Below are 20822 nucleotides of genomic sequence, written 5' to 3'. Positions count from 1 at the left end.
AAAGAATAATACTAAATGGCGGGGGTAACCCTTTAAATGAGTTCAGAGTTCACCACAACAGCATTAAACAAGTGTGTGATTTGTGTTCATTTATTTCTGCTTTGTTCCTGTTCCAGCGGGGGTTCCCTTCCTGATCACAGCAGAGCTGTTTAAACAGTCCCACCGCCCAGCAGCCTATATCGTAGGAGGATCACTCAACTGGCTGTCCAACTTCACAGTGGGCTTCGTCTTCCCCTTCTTACAGGTGAAAGCCTTTGCTGTGCTGCCCTGCATGAGCTTTAAGCTTCATTTATACTCGATGCAAGGGGTTAAAGGTAGGGTTCACATCTTTTCAAGTGTGTCTTAAAACAACAGTCATGAGCCAAAATGAACATTGAAATAGATTTTCTTGATGTAATCATTCCTCCTCTTCTTACTGACCATTAGAAGATTCATTCATAATGCGCTTACAATGTAAGTGATGGGGGACAATATCTACAGTCCTCCTTCTGTGCAAAAATGTATTTAAAAGTTCATCTGAAGCTAATATGAAGCTTTAGCGTCCAAATGATTCAAATCAAGTACATACCTGACTGTTGTTTTAAGACACACTTGAAAAATTGTGAACCTTTCCTTCTAAGTTTTAGACCCATTGATATCACCACAGCAACATTAGACAGGTACTTCCAGCAAATCCTCACCATGACAAAATATGTCATTTGTCCATGCACTCTAGAACAACACATAGAAGTGTTTTCTAATCAGCTACTGTGGTCAGAACAACACCATTTGTTTGTCCTTTCCAAAACCCTTTAAATCTGGAATCTGTTGATTTTGCAGTCACATAACTGGAGGAGAAGGTGTGCTGCAAGGCAGTGTAATGACACAAACATATACCAAGTCTCTTATGTGTCACAAGCCTGAAGCATGCAGGCATGTTTGTGTTGAGCATGTAACAGTAAGCCATAGAAATAGTGTAGTAACTGGCCAGTCTGAGCTGGCTATTTAAATTACCTGCAATTGTCAAGCTCATGAGGAACAGAGAGGGCATCCCACATGATCATCTGGTCCCCAACAGGAAATGCCTCAGACTCCTGTTTGGTGGAGATGAATCATGAAGGATGAGGCAGTGAAAACACTGCTCCAGTGATGTTTATTCATTTGCCTCACTTACATTATAATGTTGTAATGACTATAGGCTGATACCAAACAGCACCGGATTCTCAGTGTAAACAGTCTAACCTCTCCTTGCATCAAGTCTGCTCCATATTAACCTATGACAGCATAAATTCTCATCCTTTTTCTTCAGCTTTGGTCTGTTTTGAGTTTGAACAGAGTTAAACTCTTTCCTCTTTGGATTAAATGCTTCATAGATCGCTTCTCTCATGCACTGAGTTCTAGAAAACAAACATGCTGTTAATCAATTCTCAGACTCTCAGTCTCAAACTCAATTTTCTATCACCTTCTCTCAATCTGTCACATCCAAACATAGATGTCAGCCGGGTCGTACTGCTACTTAGTGTTTGGCAGCATTTGTCTGTCTGTGGCCGTCTATGTCTACATTGTCATCCCTGAGACCAAAAACAAGACCTTCATGGAGATCAGCCGGATGTTCTCTAAGAAGGAGGCCATTCTAGAGACCCAGGGCCTGATCCACGTCGACCAGCTGAAGCTAAAGAAGATGAACGGCTACGGCGGCCTGGAACACACGTCACTGGAGTTCGACAGCTCTTCCTCTGTACCTTAATGAACATTCAGGTTCTCGCTGGGACTACAGATCCAGATTGTACACATTAACCAAACACTTACTCTGGTCGGGTAAAGCTGGACGTTTCACTTGGATCATACTCAGGTTCAAAACATTGCTGAATAAACAGTACATTATGTGGTTCTGAAATGTGCAACTTCTTATCGATTTCATGTTTTAGTCAGTCTAAGCCATTAAAGAAAAGTTAGGACTATGGAGATGTCCTTGCTTTCAGTAATCATAACACTGTATTCACCCAGGTAATTGTTTAGATCTAGGAACATGGAAACATCACTGAAAAGAAGTCCAATGGGTCAAGAAACATGAGCAGTCAGATGATCAGACTTATAAACATCCAGCTTAGTCCAACTCATTTAAAAGAGAAAATGAAGGCAAAGTCGCAGCTGACAGACCTAGGAATGAGGCATTATTAGCAAAATTTTAGGTGTACTCTCTTTTAGGGATGCAACTAAGGCTTGAATGATTACTTTCATTTTCTATTAATATCTGCTGATTATTTTCTAAATGAAAATGGTTGATTATCAAAAGTTGAGTTACCAATACTTTTTCTGTCAATTTACTAATCAATGAATTTTTTCAGCTCTACTCACTTGCAGTCTGACCACCAAGTGGTTTAGATAGACATTTGTTTCCCACCTGTCTGATTGTCTGACTGCTCATGTTTTCTTGACCCGTCATTCTTATTTTAGTGATGTCACCATGTTTCCAGATCTCAGTGATTAAGTGCAACGCATATCTGGCACGCAGCAGAGCTCTGCATCATTTAATCAGTGGACACCTGCAGTACACACTGGGCACGTCAGAAAGATAGTTACAGTAGCCAGGATGTGCTGAGGCAGTGTCAGAACAGAACAGTTGCATAGCTTGACAAGTTTTAATCTCCAGGCACTTATCACAATGGGTTAGTATTATTGGGGGTGGAGGGAGGGTGCCTATCACGGCACTTTAATAAAAATGTCATGTTAATTGTAGTAGTGTTTGTAATATAATGTGCACTGCTTGCTGCAAGCTACCATGTACCTGTATCCATTGTTTGAATGCTAGCAGTGCTTAAGTTGTACATATACATGTCCCACATGTCAGCTTAGTAACACACAAACAATTAAAAATATAATTTAAGGGTAGACTCAACAAAATGATCAGAGCTTGTGGGAAATGAAGTATGTGCAGTATGAATGAGTGACAGAAATTAACCTTTTAAAAATACGTTTTTGAATATTTTGGATATTGCAGTGAGAAATACTCTACAATGTGAAATCCCAATATTTATGCATGTTTTTGACTGTCATGTTGTTTTTGTTGCAAAGTTATATTACTTGTTAATATTGTTTCACTTGTAGTTAAATATAAATCCTTGTACCAGCTCTTAATACTCAGTCATTTAACAGACTGTATCAGAGCACTCTGTACTATCTGTGCTGTACAGTAAAGTCTGTACAGTAAAGTGTGCTAAAATGTGTTTTGTACAAACTGTGCAACCCAGTTTGTTTCAATACATGGAAATATACATAAGCATTTTTTTTAATTGTGTTCAAAGATAACTACGTGAATTAAATAATATTGTAATACTGTGTCTTAGTGTTTTTTTTGACAGTTATTCTCAAACACATTTGCCATCTCTCCAATAACATTCTTAAATATGTTTTATATAACAAAATATTGACTCCACAGCTTGGTGTGGAATGTAAGAAATCATATGATGGACTATATCATTTAATGGGTTTTTGGTTTACAATGTAACAAAGTCCACAGAGTTTAGCAGTTAAGAATGCAAATTTACTTTGCACTTTAGTCCAAAATTAGTTGTTTTAAGTAAATGGGAGGTGTGGAAATGACGGCCTCATTGCAATTGGCTAGTAGTAGTAGGATAGTGGATAGTGGACTCTAACATACTCTATGTTGAACACTTCATTCTGTGTCTCGACATGATTACTCCATAGCATAAGTAATGGCTGTACCTGAAATCACTCCCCACTATACAGTGTTCTATATTTACCCTCCACCATTGTATGTGAGTGTCCAAACTCTGAGTGTGTAAATGCATCCACTAGTGCCCCCAAAAAATCCATAATGGAATGAAAAAAGTAGTGGCCATGGCATGTATGCTTCTTTCTGCTAACAATCCACAATGCAATGTGTCACATTTAATAGATGCAAAAATTACCATTGTGAGACAGCTGTCGATGATGGTTAGAGTGTCCAGCATCTCAATTATCACTATTGAGTAAACTATTGAATGTCTATTATAAATGGAGCAGTGGATGAGTATACAACGGAGTGATTCTAGACACAGCCATAACTTGAGTCACATGACTCAAGTCACATTCATAATAGACTCTTTTCACAGCAGGTATTTTGACTTGTGACAGTGGAAAAAGTACAAGTGTAACAATAACAATGGCTCCCTTCTATTCAAGTGTGTCAGTAAGTCATGACATTGTGACAGTGAGCCAGCATACACAATACCAGGATCTGAAACTGAAGCAGCTAAATGGAATTCAGGCATCATTCATTTGATTATTTACCTGTATCTGTGTTTTTCCTGCTGTTGCATGTTGAAATTTTGAAAAAAAATAAAAATAAAAATGAAGATTCTCATTATTACAGTTTGATACTATGGATTAAACCTAACTTGAAGCTTTATCTATACACTCAATTACACTTACACTTTCTCTTACAGGTACACACCATGCTGTCCCTGATTGACCAACTCCAAACCTAACTCACTTCTGACCCTCAGTGGTCAAAAAGTGAATTATCACACTTAACACTGTTAATGAAGCTGTCTTTTCACACATTCATGGCTCAAGCTCAGATGCTTTGTTGTTGTTGTTTATTTTATTGCTGTCACCAAAAAATAAATATGTCTGATCAACAGTTATAATCAGACAGTGAAAAACATAAACACAGTCAGGGGCTTAAGAGTAATGCAATGAATGAAGACGCATGCACGCCTACTGTACATAATGTTTTATATGTATGACATGACATGACAAGCTTATAATGGTTTCTGTCTGATGGCATTTTTTTTATTGAAGAACCTATTTCTCAGCATCATCGATAAATGAACATGATATTTTTTATATTTTTATTTATTTCAAAATCCACGGTGTGTCCACACAGTCATTTTGAACAAAAATACATTTAAAATATAGTATATATAGTAACAAAAAGAGGGACTTTGACACTAAAAAGAATGTAACGTTGAAAGATATCTACTTGATTTGACTCATTTGGACGCTGAAGCTTCATATTAGCTTCTGATAAACTTTTAAATACATTTTTGCTCAGAAGGAGGACTGTGGATTTTGTCCCCCATCACTTACATTGTAAGTGCATTATGAAGGGATCTTCTAATGTTTAGTATGAACAGGAGGAATGATTACAGCAAGAAAAACATGTTTCAGTGTTCATTTGGGCTCCTGACTGTTGTTTTAAGATAGACTTGAAAAACTGTGAACCTGTCCCTCAATGTACATGTGACCATGTGTCATAGTATGTGTGCATGTATCTGTATGTTTTTCATATGAGACATGTAAATATGAAGGCTTTGAAAACAAATCTTCCTCCTAAAATTGAGCTGAGAGTGCAGGTGCATACATGTTACCATGGTTAGGCATGTAACCATCTGAGCAGGGACAGTATAGGCAATGTTTCCCTTATTCTACCACTGCATGTCTCTAGTTGTCATGCAACACCAGAGGTCATTGTAAAACCAGCCTCATTTAATGACCGATTCATGAAAAAACACTGAACTATTCATTGTTATTTATGAACCGGGCAGGGTGGATAGTGACATCACTGCAGCACCTCTATACTGCACCATTAACTTAAATGCCCAGTATGTTCTCATAAACAATATCAAGTGTGTGTCCTCCCTTCACACACTTGAGTATTGGTTGAATACTTAAGCTGGACTGTCCAACTAATAAAATTATGTTAATTTAAATTTCTTAATGTCTTCCTTATATGACTTGCCTAAGGAAGTTATAGTCTGTGTGTAATGCAGTATAATGCACTTCATCTATCAATACGTTTATGTCGCCATCTCTCTCTCTCTCTCTCTCTCTCACACACACACACACACACACCACCTCACCATCCCAGCATTGTAATTAATGGTAGTACCTCTGTCCCTAATAAGCTTTCTGCTGAGCTTTATTGCAGTGTGTTCCCCTCTGGTCATACAAACCTGTGTGTGTGTGTGTGTGTGTGTGTGTGTGTGTGTGTGTGTGTGTGTGTGTGTGTGTGTGTGTGTGTGTGTGTGTTTGTGTGTGTGTGTGTGTGTGTGTGTTTGTGTGTGTCTTGCCAAGTGGTTGTCACTGGTGCTGATGGCATTACAGCAGGGAGGCACAGGACAGTGACAAATGTCTGTTATCATGGAACAAGGCTGCTGACAGATCGAGTGGTGACAGTGTCACTGAGTAATAAAACTAGATGGATGATCCAGCAGCTAAAGCCCCACTACAGCCACTCACTGCTGCTGTAATTAAACCAGAGAGGAAGAATGGAGGAGAACAAGAGAGAGCTACAATAATAGTAGGATAGAGTGCAGAAAAAGAATAAGAACAAATCAACCTGCAGTACCAAAATACTACAACTAATAATTGTACACTATAAAAAGTATAAAAATGCATTTCTGATAAGGATAATATAATAACAGTGAGGTAAAGAAATCAATAAAAATGGTGTATAAATGTGTATACATAATTTACATTATTGGTATAATTCCAAGACAAACACACATGGAGAATATGAGAGTACAATGCCAATGCTGCAGCAGTGTTGCTCCATCCTTCAGAGGAATTATTTAGAATTTCTGGCTGCAGGCTTGTCGGACTGAAATCCCACAGGGCTTTTTGACTTCATCCTCGGAGGCTCTTTTTCTTTTTCATGCCCTCACTGCAGCTCTGTCACCAGTCAGCAAACCACCTACCTGATAGCCACATCAGGCCATCTACTCCCTCCATTTGGGATGAGAAAGTTCCTTCCACTCTGCAGGGTCAGAGTGGTTTGTGATGGAATAGCCTGACAAAATGGATTTGAAAGTTGGTTAAAAATGCTACCTGTATCCCTGTCATGTGTTGTGCAAGTAAAAATGTTATCCTGTTTTCAGAAACCTGGATACTCATGTGCATGTAAGTGCACTCAATAACTGCGGGCAGCCACATTTGGACCCTTAATCAAATCACTGATTAATACAGATGATACAATATGAGCACAACAGAATCAATCTGCAGCTTTGGAAGACCAATGTAAATTTCACTTCACTAAAACAAAAATACTTTTTTCTTCTTTTCTTAGATCCGTCTGTAGTTGCCTCATCACCATCTGCAGTTAATTTACATTTTTGCAGCTGCAAGTAGCTCATCCATTTCCTTTGCGCTTTGCATTATGGGACAGCAGTTTACATCAACAGTACATAGCATTCTTTATTTGCATACTGAGTGTTTTAAGTGTATTTATTTTTTATACTTACTTTTTTCCGGTGTGGAAACATAATAGGCTCAAAAACTGCTGTGAAGTAGTGTGTAGCATGTTTTAATACATTGTATTAATGTCCATACTACAAAGTGAGACTGATGTTTTCATAGTAATCCACTCTGAAGAGCATTTTTGAAGAAGCACCATTTTCACAGTTTGATTCCTCTGCTAAGTCTCAGCCATAGACTGTATATACAGATGGATGTAGCCAGGTGTGACATCATGTTAGCTACTTGAGCTAAGTTGTTCTATCAGGGGAGGTATCATAAGTGATGTTAAACTTAAAACATTAAACCCACGCAGCAGGTGAGCCGACTGTCAATCACAGCTGTCAATAAACACCCACATAGCAGACATGAAATCTTATTAATGGAGCAATTATTAAAAAATGATCACCAGCACACTTATTGGAGGGTCTGAATTTAGCAATTGAGACCATAAAGACTCACTGAAAAAATGGCTGACGTAGTATTTCAAGAGAAAAGTTGAGACTTTTTGAATGGGAGTCAGTTGGAGAGTCTAGTGGCCGTTGGTTGCACTTTAAGGTACTTTCACATTGGCTTCAGCCTCAAGTTGTGGTAGTTGCTGCTCGTTATCAGCTGGTTAAACGTCTGTTCAGTGTCCTCCAGCTCTCTGGCATCATCCACACTATGTTTTCATACAGCTGAATTCATGTTTTACTTTCTCTCATTTACATATTTGTCTGTTTCTGGTGTCCAATAAAAACAGACGGAAAATAGTGATTGATTGTGGCTCATGAATACTACCTGTAAAATAACCAGGCCAAAAAAAATCATTGTTTTATGATTAAAAATTGAATGAAATTGATTCTGACAAAATCATACAGGTTAATGACAACAGCTGCTTGCTTTACTGCCACACGCTACTGACCACGTCTGAACAGGTTTACATCATTTTTCTCTAAAAGCTCACGTTTAGCTTGCTTAGTGTGAATGTAGTCTGGGCTGTGACCTGCTCATTAATTAATTAATGGAAAAAGACATCATCAGAATGCCTAAAATCTCTATTTCCACCTCTACCCTATAATTCTATAGTTTCAGTATAAATGACTCCTCACATCAGAATGAATTAGTGCAGTTCCTCCTCCATGTCCTCTGTCTCTCAGAGCTGTTGATGGTGGGTGTGTAAATGCTCTGGCAGATAGCCGATGAATGTGGCACTTCCCTGCTACAGGCCGTAAGTGTTTTGTGACAGTGTCTTACGACTGGGCTGGCCTATCCTTTATGCTTTAGCACCGTGCTGCCACACAGACAGCTCTGTGGCCACACATACAATATGTTTCTCTGTCACATAAATACATCAGGAAGAACAGACTGAGAGGGGTTTGATCACCTTTCAGTGAAACTGCAGTGAGCTTATACATGTCACTACACATTCATTTTATGCCCAAAAATTACACATTTCAAACATGTCTCTGAGAATACAGAATATGCCTCTGAACAAATTTTTGTCATCTCATCATGTATGTGAGTCATTTTTAATGCAGCTATTGGTGAAAGCTGTGACTGCACCTCCTAATACAAACTGCAGCACTGACACAATAGAGGAGTTTTAACACCGATAAAATATAACACACTGGATCTCTTGTGATGAGCTGACATGCCTCAGGGACCCCCACCTTGACCGAACCTAGTGGCATCCCCAGCTGCACATGTGTGACATCATGTGTAAAAGAAAAATGAAAAATACGCATACAAAGCCACATTCAAATAATTTAGCCTGTTGAATATGTCCAGATTACAAACTAAACAGGCAAACTGTTACATCTGCATGGTTCCTGTGTGCACTGGAACCATGCAGACGTAACAAAGCCACTTCACAGCCTAAATGCAATGTAATAGTGAAAATTCTTGTGTCCACATGTTTCAGCCATGTTTTTCATTCTCCCTTCTCTCTCACATCTGGTGGAACACACATGATTTCATTTTCATCACCACAGCTCTCCACACTGGCCATATATCTTACATAACTGTAACCCAAAGCACCTTTTTAGGATCCAAGTCAACCTCTATTTTCCTCACACTTAAGAGTGTAACTACATTGATTGATATATCTGTGTGCTGTGGATGAACACACCCAGCTGCTGCTCTCTACTGTACACAGAGTCCAGTCTCAGCACCAGGCTTTGTCTAACCTGTATCTCCAGGAGTGAAAGTTAGACACACAGAGATTTTTTATAATCTATTAACAATGAGTTTGATATGGGAAATAATTATATTAGTATATGTCTAATTTTAATCAACAAAAATCTATTTATAGATATTTCAAAGCTTCCATACATATCATGCAATACCAGCACAGACCACCAGGGGTCTGAAACAGTGACATGATCACAGGACAAAAGGTGGGTAAACAGCTTCATCAATAGCAGGGGAACAACGACTTTTTAACACAAATTATGTGTAAATGAACAAAATTGTAACTTCTTAAGCAATTAAACTGTAATTGCATTTCCTTTTATTTGGACAAATTACTGAAAAAAGTCTGCCAGGGTAATCTGTATGTTCAAGCAAGTAATGGTATATGACATGAAGGGAAATATTCAAACCCTAGACAACATGATTTACACTATTGTATGTTCCCAAACATTCAACTGCCATATTTTGTATCTTTGGAAACTTTTGGTTGTCCACTATAATTTAGAATAACGAGGGCAGGGGAATTGGAGAGTTCTGGGCCTGTTTTAAATGTTAATCACCACTGCCTTGCCCCGGGGCCACAGACACGGCCGTAGATGCTGGTATGATAATGTGGTCGGCCAATAAGCATCTGCTGTTTCCAGAGCTGAACTGGTTTCTCCTGACCACTCCACTATACTCACATGTTTATTCTCCCACATCATTAAAGTCAGTCACATGTTGATTGCAGTCTTTCATTCCTCAATGTGGATGTGTTAGGGCGTTTTTCCACCTGTTGGCTTTGATGTGGATGAGCAGTGTGTGTGTGTGTGTGTGTGTGTGTGTGTGTGTGTGTGTGTGTGGTGTAAGTGGAAATGTAAGGCCACTGTCAGGGTCAAAGTTTAATGAATAACCATTCAAAAGTGAGCCTGTGCACATTCAAGAATAGTTTTTGTCATTTTGTTGTAATCTGGTTGATAGCAATTTGCTGACATTTCAACAATCCCTGATTTAAATCGACAATGAAAATATTCTACATAATCACTGTGGGGAGTTGATGTGGGGGTGGTTGGTTTGGGGTGAGGAGGTTGATATTTAACATTTTGCTTTGTATTATACTTCTGCCTTGTTGTTTGTATCCGACCTCAGTCTTGTTCATTTATTATTTATTATATTTGTGTTTCTTTCTTTCTTCTTTTTACCTGACATAATACTCAGAGGCTCCAGTGATGTAGGCCAGGAACTAGTCTCACCTACATGAGCCTGTACTCTTATTATTATGTCATCATTATTGCCTGCTTACAGGATATCTTTTTTTGTCACTACTCGTTATGTGCCATTCAATAAAAGAAAGCAGCGAGTGGGGTTTTGTTTACTTAAATTCATACATGCTTACTTACATGTCCAAAAAACATAAACACATTTGCAGTGTACTGTATGGATATGTATGCTTTACTTACATAGGTGTGTGATATAATGACACTGATAATTAGTGACAGTTGTCTGAGCTGATTTGTCGGCACTGAACAGAAACTGCCACTAGAGGACACTAGTGATGCATTTCAAACTGCATGTTGCTTTATGACACTAGAAAAGGACAACTTCAGGTCAGCAGGTGGAAGTAGGACAGATGTGGTGATATCAGCTCATCCTTAAGTTCAGCTAGTCCAGACCCTCAGACTGGGACAGGCTCCCATGCAGCATCCCTCTGTTTGATCACAACATTATTGCTCTGCAGGGTCACAACAACATCACCCCGGCCCTCCTCCATTCACTCTCCTTTCACTGGCAAACATGGCACAGACATGCTATTACTCCATTCGTTTACGACTCTCAAAACCCCGAAAACAACAAATCACCAATACACAGCTCAATACACAAGGTGACCCTCAGTGTCTGTGACGTGACGGGCCCAAGCCCTTCTTTTGTGCAGAGGGAGTTTACCTTGAAACCTATTTGAAGTCATTGTACCCTACAGCGGTTCATTGTATACTAGGCCCTCATCTTAACAAGTAGTGACAGTTCGCAACTACCTGTAATGGTGGATCCCCCAACAGCGCTCAAAAGAGAAACCTGAGTGTCTGCCTCTACGAATAACAATACAACCATTTCCCAGTTGTGGCCCCTGTGTTTGGTCCCTGTGATCCCACAGTGGGTCTCTTGGGCCCTGTGAAGGCTCTTTATGGTCACTAATACACGAAACACAACAATAGCAGCTTCTCCAGATGCTACCATGATTGGCTGAGCTGTGACCTGAGCAAGGGTGTAAAAATACAATCAAGTCTTTGGGTTTTGGAGAGCTGAATAGCAGTTTGATTGGGTGTTAATAGTGCTTAGGTTACTAGAACTGCAAGTTTGAGCTAATTGCCCAAATAGACTAAGTTTTAACTGTGCTTTGTCGATTAGATGCTTGGGTTTCTGAGTAGTTAGGATTCATTCAGAGTGTTTAACATCACACTCTGAATGAAAAATTCTGAGAAGAAAATTTCCCCTTACAAAATACCTTTAAAATCAGCTTCTGCTGTCACTGCTGCCACTTTACATTGACATATAATACACACACCGTCTCACTGGTAAAACTGGAAGATGTAGTTTTCTGTATGTTAAAAAATTAATTGTTGTCTAACTTTATTAAAACTAATGGTAAGTGCTGTAGTAGAAACACATTTATCTATTTATTGCAAATATAAATATCACAGGAACATGTTTCACTTTTATTTTTTGAAATGAACCATCAATAATGGACTGAATTTTGTTACACAAGCCCAAACAACAGAGAGACAGGAAGTGACATCAGGATTTCAGCTGTGTTGTCACCAGGCAGAAACAGACACAAGAAGGTATCAATTTTCTCCACTAACAGTTGACTCAGTCAACTAGAATGTAAGACATGATGTGCTTTGAGACAGGATGCAGGTCCACAGTGAAGTATGGCAAACCACAAATAGAAATACATAGACGTGATAGTGCTTGCACCAAATCAATTATCAATCAAAGTATCCATTCAATTCAATTGGCAACAGGGTTTAAAAAGATGATCTCCGGTTTAAAAGAGTTAAATATGGACTCTTAGAGCTTCTGCATGAATTGATGTGTCACAGTAGCCTTTGGTCTGTGCAGGAGCACAGCCAAGGTGATAACGCATTGGTTTGACTATGCTTGGCTGGTTAGGGGAGCTGTGGTCAGAGGTGTGTCCACCCAGCAGGGTTGGATACACCCCGGAACTCGGTCCACGTAGAGCCCAGCAGAAAGTGACCATATGTAACCCGTGATTTTAGCAGCAGCCACAATCTGGAGCTGGCCCAGAAGATATGGCTCTGATCTGTGAGACTGACCCAGGTCAGCTCTTAGACCTGAAGTCTGTCATCAAACTCAACACTTTGTGTTACACTCTGTCTGAGTTCCCATTCAACAATGTAACCTGTAGGCATAGTCAAGTGAAAACTGCAAGCATCATTGGTAGGATCATCCAATAGATTGGTCAAGTCAGTATGCACCTGCTGGTGTCTAGTGTATTCAGAACTAATATGAAGTCTCAGTCAAAGACTTGCAAGTATTGTCATAGCAATAAACAAAACCATAGAGGTGTTGAGAGCAGACATGCAGATATATCAATACACGTTTCCATGCTAATGCTGGGATAAATTATGCTCCTTCAAATCAACCAAACCACCTTTGGTTTCACTATGAGATATTGAGAGCAGTTCTCAGAGACAGAGTTGGTTTAGACACCAAAGTATTTTTACTTTGCCTAAATGTCAGTGGGCAGGGCAAAAGAAACCAGTTTCCTGGCTATGTAACATAGCTGAAGCTCAGTTTAAACAGCAAGAGGGACAAAATGAGCTGGCTATGCTAATGTGGCATGGATGCTGTGTCAGCAGAATGCTGAGAAAACCTCCTTCTTGGGAACGTTCACGAATAATTTGAAGATGATTAGCCCCAATGCTAACTATGCAGTCACATCAGATAAATGGAAATTTGTGACTTGTGTTACAAATTCATTGCAATTTGTTAACATGTGAAACCAGATACAAATAATACAGCTAATCTTTAATTAGCTGAATCGGTTGTATTAGTGTAAATATTGGATTTTATTTAAATGTAAATGCCAGCAATGTTTTTTTGTACCCTACTGTAGTTCTTTTCACCTAGACACTGATACTGTCAGAAATCTATGGACAGACTTGGAATTACAAATAGGAGGCTTTTTTCCTGATGCGGTAGCTCATAATTACAGTCTGTACAATATGAAAACTGATTTTATTGAGGTTAGCATGTTAGCCTAGCAGACCTTTAAAATTCCAACCAGCTAGTTGTTGAGATTTGCTTGATTGCTAGCCTGCTAAATGTGAAAGACTATAATAATAAATTATTTTTGACAGTTTTCCACATAGCTAACAAGGACTTCACAATGGTAATTGTTTGGCTCTGCCTACAGAAGCTTAGCATGATTAGCTAAATGTGTGTAGAACTCTAACCTGCAATTTAGGTGACAGGATGCACAGATGCAGGTTTTTTTTTATACATATTTCAGTACAGACAGTAACAATGCATTCAAAAATGCAGTGGGCTCCTTAACATTTTATTCTGTCAGACTATTTAGTAAGAGCTTTGCATGTCTTTTCTCTTTTCTACAGCAACCACAAGAACTGAAGTTTAAAAAGACATCAAATTCTTCATCTTTCTCTGACAAAGAGAATATTTCACTTCCCTTTCTAGTCCACGTTCTTTTTTCCTGATCCAGCTCCATGTGTCCCAACCAGTGTTTTTCACCCTTGGAGAAGCAAAGACATCTCATCGCAATTTGTCCAAATCACAGCACAGCCCTCGTGTAATGAGCGAGCCACCACAGCTATGATGATTACAGCATCGGCAGTGGCTAGCAGGCCACAATAATAACTGGTGGGAGCTGGCAGGAATGGTAGGAAGAGAATGAGAGCAGGAGAGAGTTTGAATGGAAAGATGAAGTGAATAGAGGGAAAGTCAAATGTGCTGTAGGAGGTGCCTTGCTTATAGCTGCATTTTTAAAATGTTTTTATTGTTATAGCAGTTTTCAAATACCATACAACCTGTGACATTTCTATTAAATGTCCATTGTGTATATTTGAAATGCTACATACAAATTCTAGTTCTATTCTGCCTGTAAAAACAGTTGTATAATGTCTTCTGTGGCTCTGGAGGAGCCTTGTCAAGTTTGAGAAGATAACTCTGATGATGTCATACTGATGTCACCAGGTTACCTTGCCTTGGACATATATTACAACTATACTACAAAGAGACACTGTTATAAAATGAGTTTGAAAGATGCAGGCATTATCAGGCCGCAGGGTTCTAGCAAAAAGATACTTTTGGTTACATTATGGGAAATGTATTATGTTTTTAGAGCTTGACTCTGATACTACAGACTGAAAGTCAGGATGTTCTGCTGTGCAGATTTTGACTATTCTCACCTTGTATGAATCCCCCAACTTTATAAAAGTGCAATTCTAAACTGCTGGAGTGTCCCTTTAATATTCATATTACATTGTTAGACCAGCAGCAGACAGTTGTAACTACAGCTGAAAAGACTTTAAGCAGGCAATCCAGTCCTCACATGAAACTATTCTATATTGATGATGTACAGTCAGCTGCAGTTCAGTGCCCATGTAGTCCAGTATGATGCAGAGCAGTGTAAAGCCAGGGTGTGGTGGTAATGGCTGTAGGCCTATTACTGTAAGTGTTTGCGTTCAACAGTAGCCTGTGTTCATGTACAATCCAATATGTAGTCAGTGTTGATTGTTCATCGTTCAACATGAAAGTTATGATTGATACATGGAGGAAATGTAAGTCAGACAGCCTTTAATTTTCATCTGTTCCCTTTTTGCTGAGGCACAATGGTTGCAAATACATAGAATCCATGTTGACATGGAGCAAACCCATGCAAACACAGGGAGAACATGCAAACTCCACAAGGAGAGGACCTGGGACGGCCAGGGTTCAAACCCAGGGCCTTCTTGCTGTGCGGCAACATTGCTAACCACCGAGCCACCGGATGATGGGATGGAAGGATGGAGGGATAGAGTCCACCTGGATGAGGAAGAAGGAAAATCCACAGAGACTGGCGGGACTCCACAGAGTGGAGACAAACAGCAGAGAGCAGCTGTACCTCAACACAAACACATGACCACACACACACAAACACACACATTTATGCAGTGTTTCCGACACAACACAAACAAGTCAACATCAGCTATTTCAGCTATGTATGCTATGCTGTATCTCTCTCCTCCCTCTCACTCTCTCATTCACATTTTTACATTCTCTCTCTCTCTCTCTCTGTGCCTCTGGTGTAAGCACTCACAGACACTCTTACAACCATTCACAATTCCACTGTGCTGATACACTGAGGTCATGCTGCAAGGGAACAGAACACTTTTATTCAAAGTGAGTAAATTATCCTTGGATGGTAAAAATACAATTTGATTATTCTGAAGTTTTATTTGTAAACTGAGATTGAAGGTTCATTCTCAGTACCATAGTACCATAGTAGTTCCTCTACTATGAATCTTAACTCAAAGTCCACTTGCTGCACTAGAATTTTATCTGGTGCTTTCAGCTACATCATTCATCTTTCTTTAGTGGATGGAGTTTGTTCAGTTGTTATGGAGATGGTTCAGTTGCAATCACATAACCCACATGTGTAACTTTGCTCCACTGTTTCCCTTCTATGCAGGAAACAGAGACTGAGGGAATGAAAAACCACAGTAGACACTGTTGATAAGGACAGATGAATGAACTTACCTAAACATAAGTTGATCAAAGCTGAAACTGCAGTATCACATAAGGGTCTAAAATGCACAGTTACACCCAAAAAAAGTCCCAGAGGATGAAATCATACCAGCTACTGGGCCTCGTGGGGGGATATGACCAGGATGTTAAAGGACAGGTTCACAATTTTTCAAGTCTGTCTTAAAACAACAGTCAAGTGCCCACATGAACATTGAAATAGGTTTTTCCTTTTCCACCACAGCTCAACAGGGAAACACAGTCTGAGGAAACACAAAGAGGGAATTGGATGCTAAAAAGACTGTTAATGTGTCAGATATCCACTTGATATGACTAACTCAGTCTGATGAAGCCTCATATAAGCTTCACATCAACTTTTAAATGTCTCTTGTCTAAAAACCTCTTTCAGTGTTCATTTGGCACCTGACTTGTTTTAAGACAGACTTGAAAAATTGTGAACTTGTCCTTTCAGTACAGCCAAGCCCCTCAAATCAAACATCTCGCAGAAAGAACAGAGAGCTCTGATGGAACTTAACAACTAAACAAACTTTGTTGCTAATGAAGGCCAAGATATATGGCTGAAAACTACAGTAAGCAGATATTGAGTTAAGAATATGTATCAAACTATTTGTAAACTACTTTCTCCAGAGCATCCAAATATATCATACTGATGTCACCCATGTGAAAAACCTGCATATTTTCTCTGCCCAGCCTGATAGTTTAGGTTTAATTTGTTTGATTTTTTAATAAACTGCAGATATGACTATTAGATATTGTAACATTATCTCAGAAATCATGAAGTATGCTTATCAGCTTAGGTACAGTTTGCCTAGTTGTGTTCATTCCAGAAAAGCCAATTTTTCTCATGAAGACAACCTGTCAGCAGTGTGTGTGTGTGTGTGTCTGTGTGTTAGCAGTGACTCCTCTCATTAGCATACAGCTTCAGCTAGAGATGGATTGTTCTTCTGTTGGTCTCATCCTATAGGTGATTGATCTGTTAACAACTATTTCCCTTACAGACATTTGATTGAGTGCTGCTTATCTTTGCCTGAAAGGTTCAGTGTGTGTGTGTGTGTGTGTGTGTGTGTGTGTGTGTGTGTGTGTGTGTGTGGCTAGAGGCCGGCCCAGAGCAGCCTCAGCTGGGGGTCTTTCAGCTCTCTATTTATGAGCTCTTCTTTACATATTCATTCTGCTACTGTTAAACAAAGGCCACAGGTTGCCTTTCTCCCTCTGTGACTATAGTGCCGTATGTGTGTGTGTGTGTGTGTGTGTGTGTGTGTGTGTGTGTGTGTGTCAGTGTGTGTGTGTTGATGAGAGAAAGAGTGAGAGAAAAGAGGAAAGACAAGCAAGAGACCATATTGCTGTAACATATCTGATTTTCCATCATTAATTTGTTGGACAACCAGATACAGTCAGGGTTTGAATTGTTGATATTTGGGACCATTCTTAAATACTGTTAAATATAAATGCTTTCAGTGGGCATATATGGAGGTAACACTTCGATAAAAAAGCATAAATCTGGCTTAAGCTTGGGACATACTCAGTGTAAATGCATGAATAAAAACAAACATTTCTTTATACATCTTACAACACTTGAAATGGACTGAATACCACAAAGCCTCCACATTCACATACAAAGAGCATGTAGGGTTTGTTTCAGGCTTTAAAGGCTAATTCCAGTTTATTACGAACTTTAATCTCATTTATGCTGTTTTTTTTTCTTTTTTACATTTATATCTTTTACTCACCAAGGAAATAGCTGAGATCTGGGAACACACTGACAAAAAGGAAATCTGATGGATCAAGAAACACAAGCAGCCATCAGACGATCAGATAGTTAGAAACAAATCTTCAGGTTGGACAGATTTATTTGGAGGAGAAAACAGAGTAAAAGTGAACAGTAAAATTATCACCCAAATTAGGGGCATCTTGCTAGTGGAATGGTTAAGGCACATACCACAGGAGACCTGTATACCCCTTTTTTCAGAAAACTCTACTCTCACTATAGTTGTGTGCACAGATTTCTTGTACAATTATTAGCAACATTTCAGGTGCTCATTCTCAGTGTGGTTTACAAATGGTTTACATCATCTGGATAACTGGTTGGTTTGTTTCCAACCTGTCTGATTGTTTGATTGCTTGTGTTTCTTGACCACTTGGAGCTATTTTTACTGATGTTGCCACATGCTCATATATCAGCAATTACAACCCAAGTTGTAATAGCCAGAGGCTACCTTAATTAATAACACTGTGCAAAAATGGGGGGCCTGAAAATCATGGGGCTGATGATACACAAGTCCTCTAACAACTCAGGTACATCTGGTCTCGATGAGCAGAGGAAACGCCAACGACAAAAAGGACAAAAAGAATACAAGCTGTAGTGTGACCAGTTGCAGGTGATGTTGGATATATCAACTGTTTCTGCCAGTGAGCCAGTGCAAAGTGTGGTAAGCAGGCCCAGACTCAAGGAGAGAGAGAAAGAGAGAGAGAGCTGACAGCTGTGTAGATAACAGGGCACTGGTTGCCATGGTGAGGGGATTTGATTGGCAGGGGTTGATTGATAAGGACCCCCCTGCTATTCCAGTGACAGCTCCTGTCAGAGAGCCAGCTCGTCTCACATCAGATGTATCAACTGGTACAGCCTGCTCCCACCCCCAACAAACACACACACGCGCACACACACACACACACACACACACACACACTTTTTTTCACAATTGAAAGAGTGTGTGTACCTTAGCTACCCGCTGTGTGTATTCATATATACAGTATGTTTTAATAATTGTGGGGAGATCATAAATTGCTAATCATTATGAAATGTAAGTATGAAAGATAGAAAGATATGGTGTGACACAAGCATCACACAACTTTGACTGGTGTGGCTTTCAAGTGCTTATATAATGTATTACAACTGCATTTAAAGTATTTTGTGTTCTTTATCTTTAAAAGAATTTGTATTTCCTCCAAATCTTGTTCTCATCAGGGTGAAAAGACTGCATTTAGACAATCATGGAACATTAAAAAAACTTACTTATTACTTACTATTATTGTATTTATATTGGAGTTGCCAGCTGTTTAAGAGCAGGTGAGGGACATGTTAATCAGTGCTGCTTTTAAGTTAAGATTTTATAAAAATGAGTATTGAACAAGTCAGTGATGACAAATGACTGATGAAAATGTACAACCCATGAAACATCATGTTTTCCAGGTTTTAGATCAGTGGATGACGCTGACTGGCCAATATCCAATGCTCAATAAAAAAGCACAATTTCCTAAAACATCAGCAAATCAACCTCCCAATGCACTAGCTGTAAGGTCAGACAGGCCAGGTGTCAGACTGAGCTCCTTGTTAACCCTGGTTGCTATTTCAGTCTGCTGATAAGCAGAAACACGTGCAAAGGGTCCTACAACAGCACAGAAATGCTCTGAGAAGGTGAAGAAAGTTCAGTGTCCAAATTAGAACAAATAGTCTGGGTGAAGACAGATGCTTTCACACCAGCGGGTCAGTTCATTAGGACTGGAGCAAGGGAAAAAATAATTCATTGTGATCTTTTCATTCTGGTCTGGATCAGTTTCACAATGACTTTTCACGAATGAACCAAGAACTGTAAACATAAAGATATACAGACTGACTGGTAACTCATTGATTGGACAGTTATGGTGACACAACTCCCTCTCTGTACAAGAATTTAAGGCTCCTCTTTTCTAGCTTACTATGATATATTTTTGAACATATGTGATGTTAATTCTGATATATGTGATGATGAATCTGATGTAATGTTTATATATAAGATATATGTTTTGATATTTGTGATATTTTTGATGTATTGTGTTTGAAGAATGGCCTTTGTATTTCTGCTCATTTCTCTGTATTGAATTATTAATTGCTTTAAGATGGTTATAACCCTTGGCAGGTTGAATGGTTAACTACACCTGTCATCATTCAGCTTGTCAGCCTATTCATGTTTTTTGCATGGATGTATAAATATGGGTGTGTTTTCCATTTTTACAAACATTCTGACTTGACAAAGATTTAATTGAAACATTGTCAAGATAAAATTTTGTGGCTTGGAGTAAGTGCACAGGCGTTACCTTTTTTCATTTACAGTTTTGGTGACTGATTATTATCAGAGCTGTATTGACCCACATGGGGAAATCCAATTCCAGTGACTAGCAGCACTTCAATAAGTGCAAGTCCCCCACAGAGCCCTGATCTCAACATCATGGAGTCAGTCTGGGATTACATTAAGAGACAGAAGCAGCTGACACGCCTAAATCCACAGAAGAACTGTGGCAACTTCTCCAAGATGCAGGAACAACCGACCTGCCAACTACCTGATAAACTGTGTGCAGGTGTACTGAGGAGAACTGGTGCTGTTTTACAGCAAATATTGATTTCATTTAGGTTTCTTCTGTTTACTGACCTTCAGTTAATTTAGAAATAAAAGCAATTCATGACATTGTTTTTGAAAGCATCCTCACTTGACTTTTAGTGCTTGAAACTTTTGCACAGTACTGTATATAGTGTATGTACATACGTATGTTTTGTGCTTCAACATCAAAATGTCATTTCACACCCTGACAACACGCTTGGAAGACGTAGGCAACATGGAGGCCAGACTGCCAAGAAGTTACAAAGTGGAAACAGAAAATGACCTTGTGAAAGGGTCAAGACAGAGGCCTAAATG

The 20822-nt window shown here is 39.2% G+C and overlaps 1 protein-coding gene across 1 annotated transcript in view; it reads left to right on the top strand.

Moving 5' to 3' along the window:
• Positions 1–2232, top strand: part of slc2a15a (solute carrier family 2 member 15a) — a 33918-nt gene extending 31686 nt beyond the window's left edge. Inside the window, exons 11-12 of the mRNA XM_044371965.1 lie at positions 117–244; positions 1472–2232. Coding sequence (XP_044227900.1) covers positions 117–244; positions 1472–1726 — 383 coding nt within the window. The 3' untranslated portion in view covers positions 1727–2232. The remainder of the gene's footprint in view (positions 1–116; positions 245–1471) is intronic.
• Positions 2233–20822: the final 18590 nt, after the last annotated feature.

The sequence above is a fragment of the Thunnus albacares genome, chromosome 14, assembly GCF_914725855.1.
Source record: "Thunnus albacares chromosome 14, fThuAlb1.1, whole genome shotgun sequence".
Taxonomy (NCBI): domain Eukaryota; kingdom Metazoa; phylum Chordata; class Actinopteri; order Scombriformes; family Scombridae; genus Thunnus; species Thunnus albacares.
The sequence above is the reverse complement of the archived record's forward strand: the minus strand, read 5'-3'. Positions and strand labels throughout refer to the sequence as shown.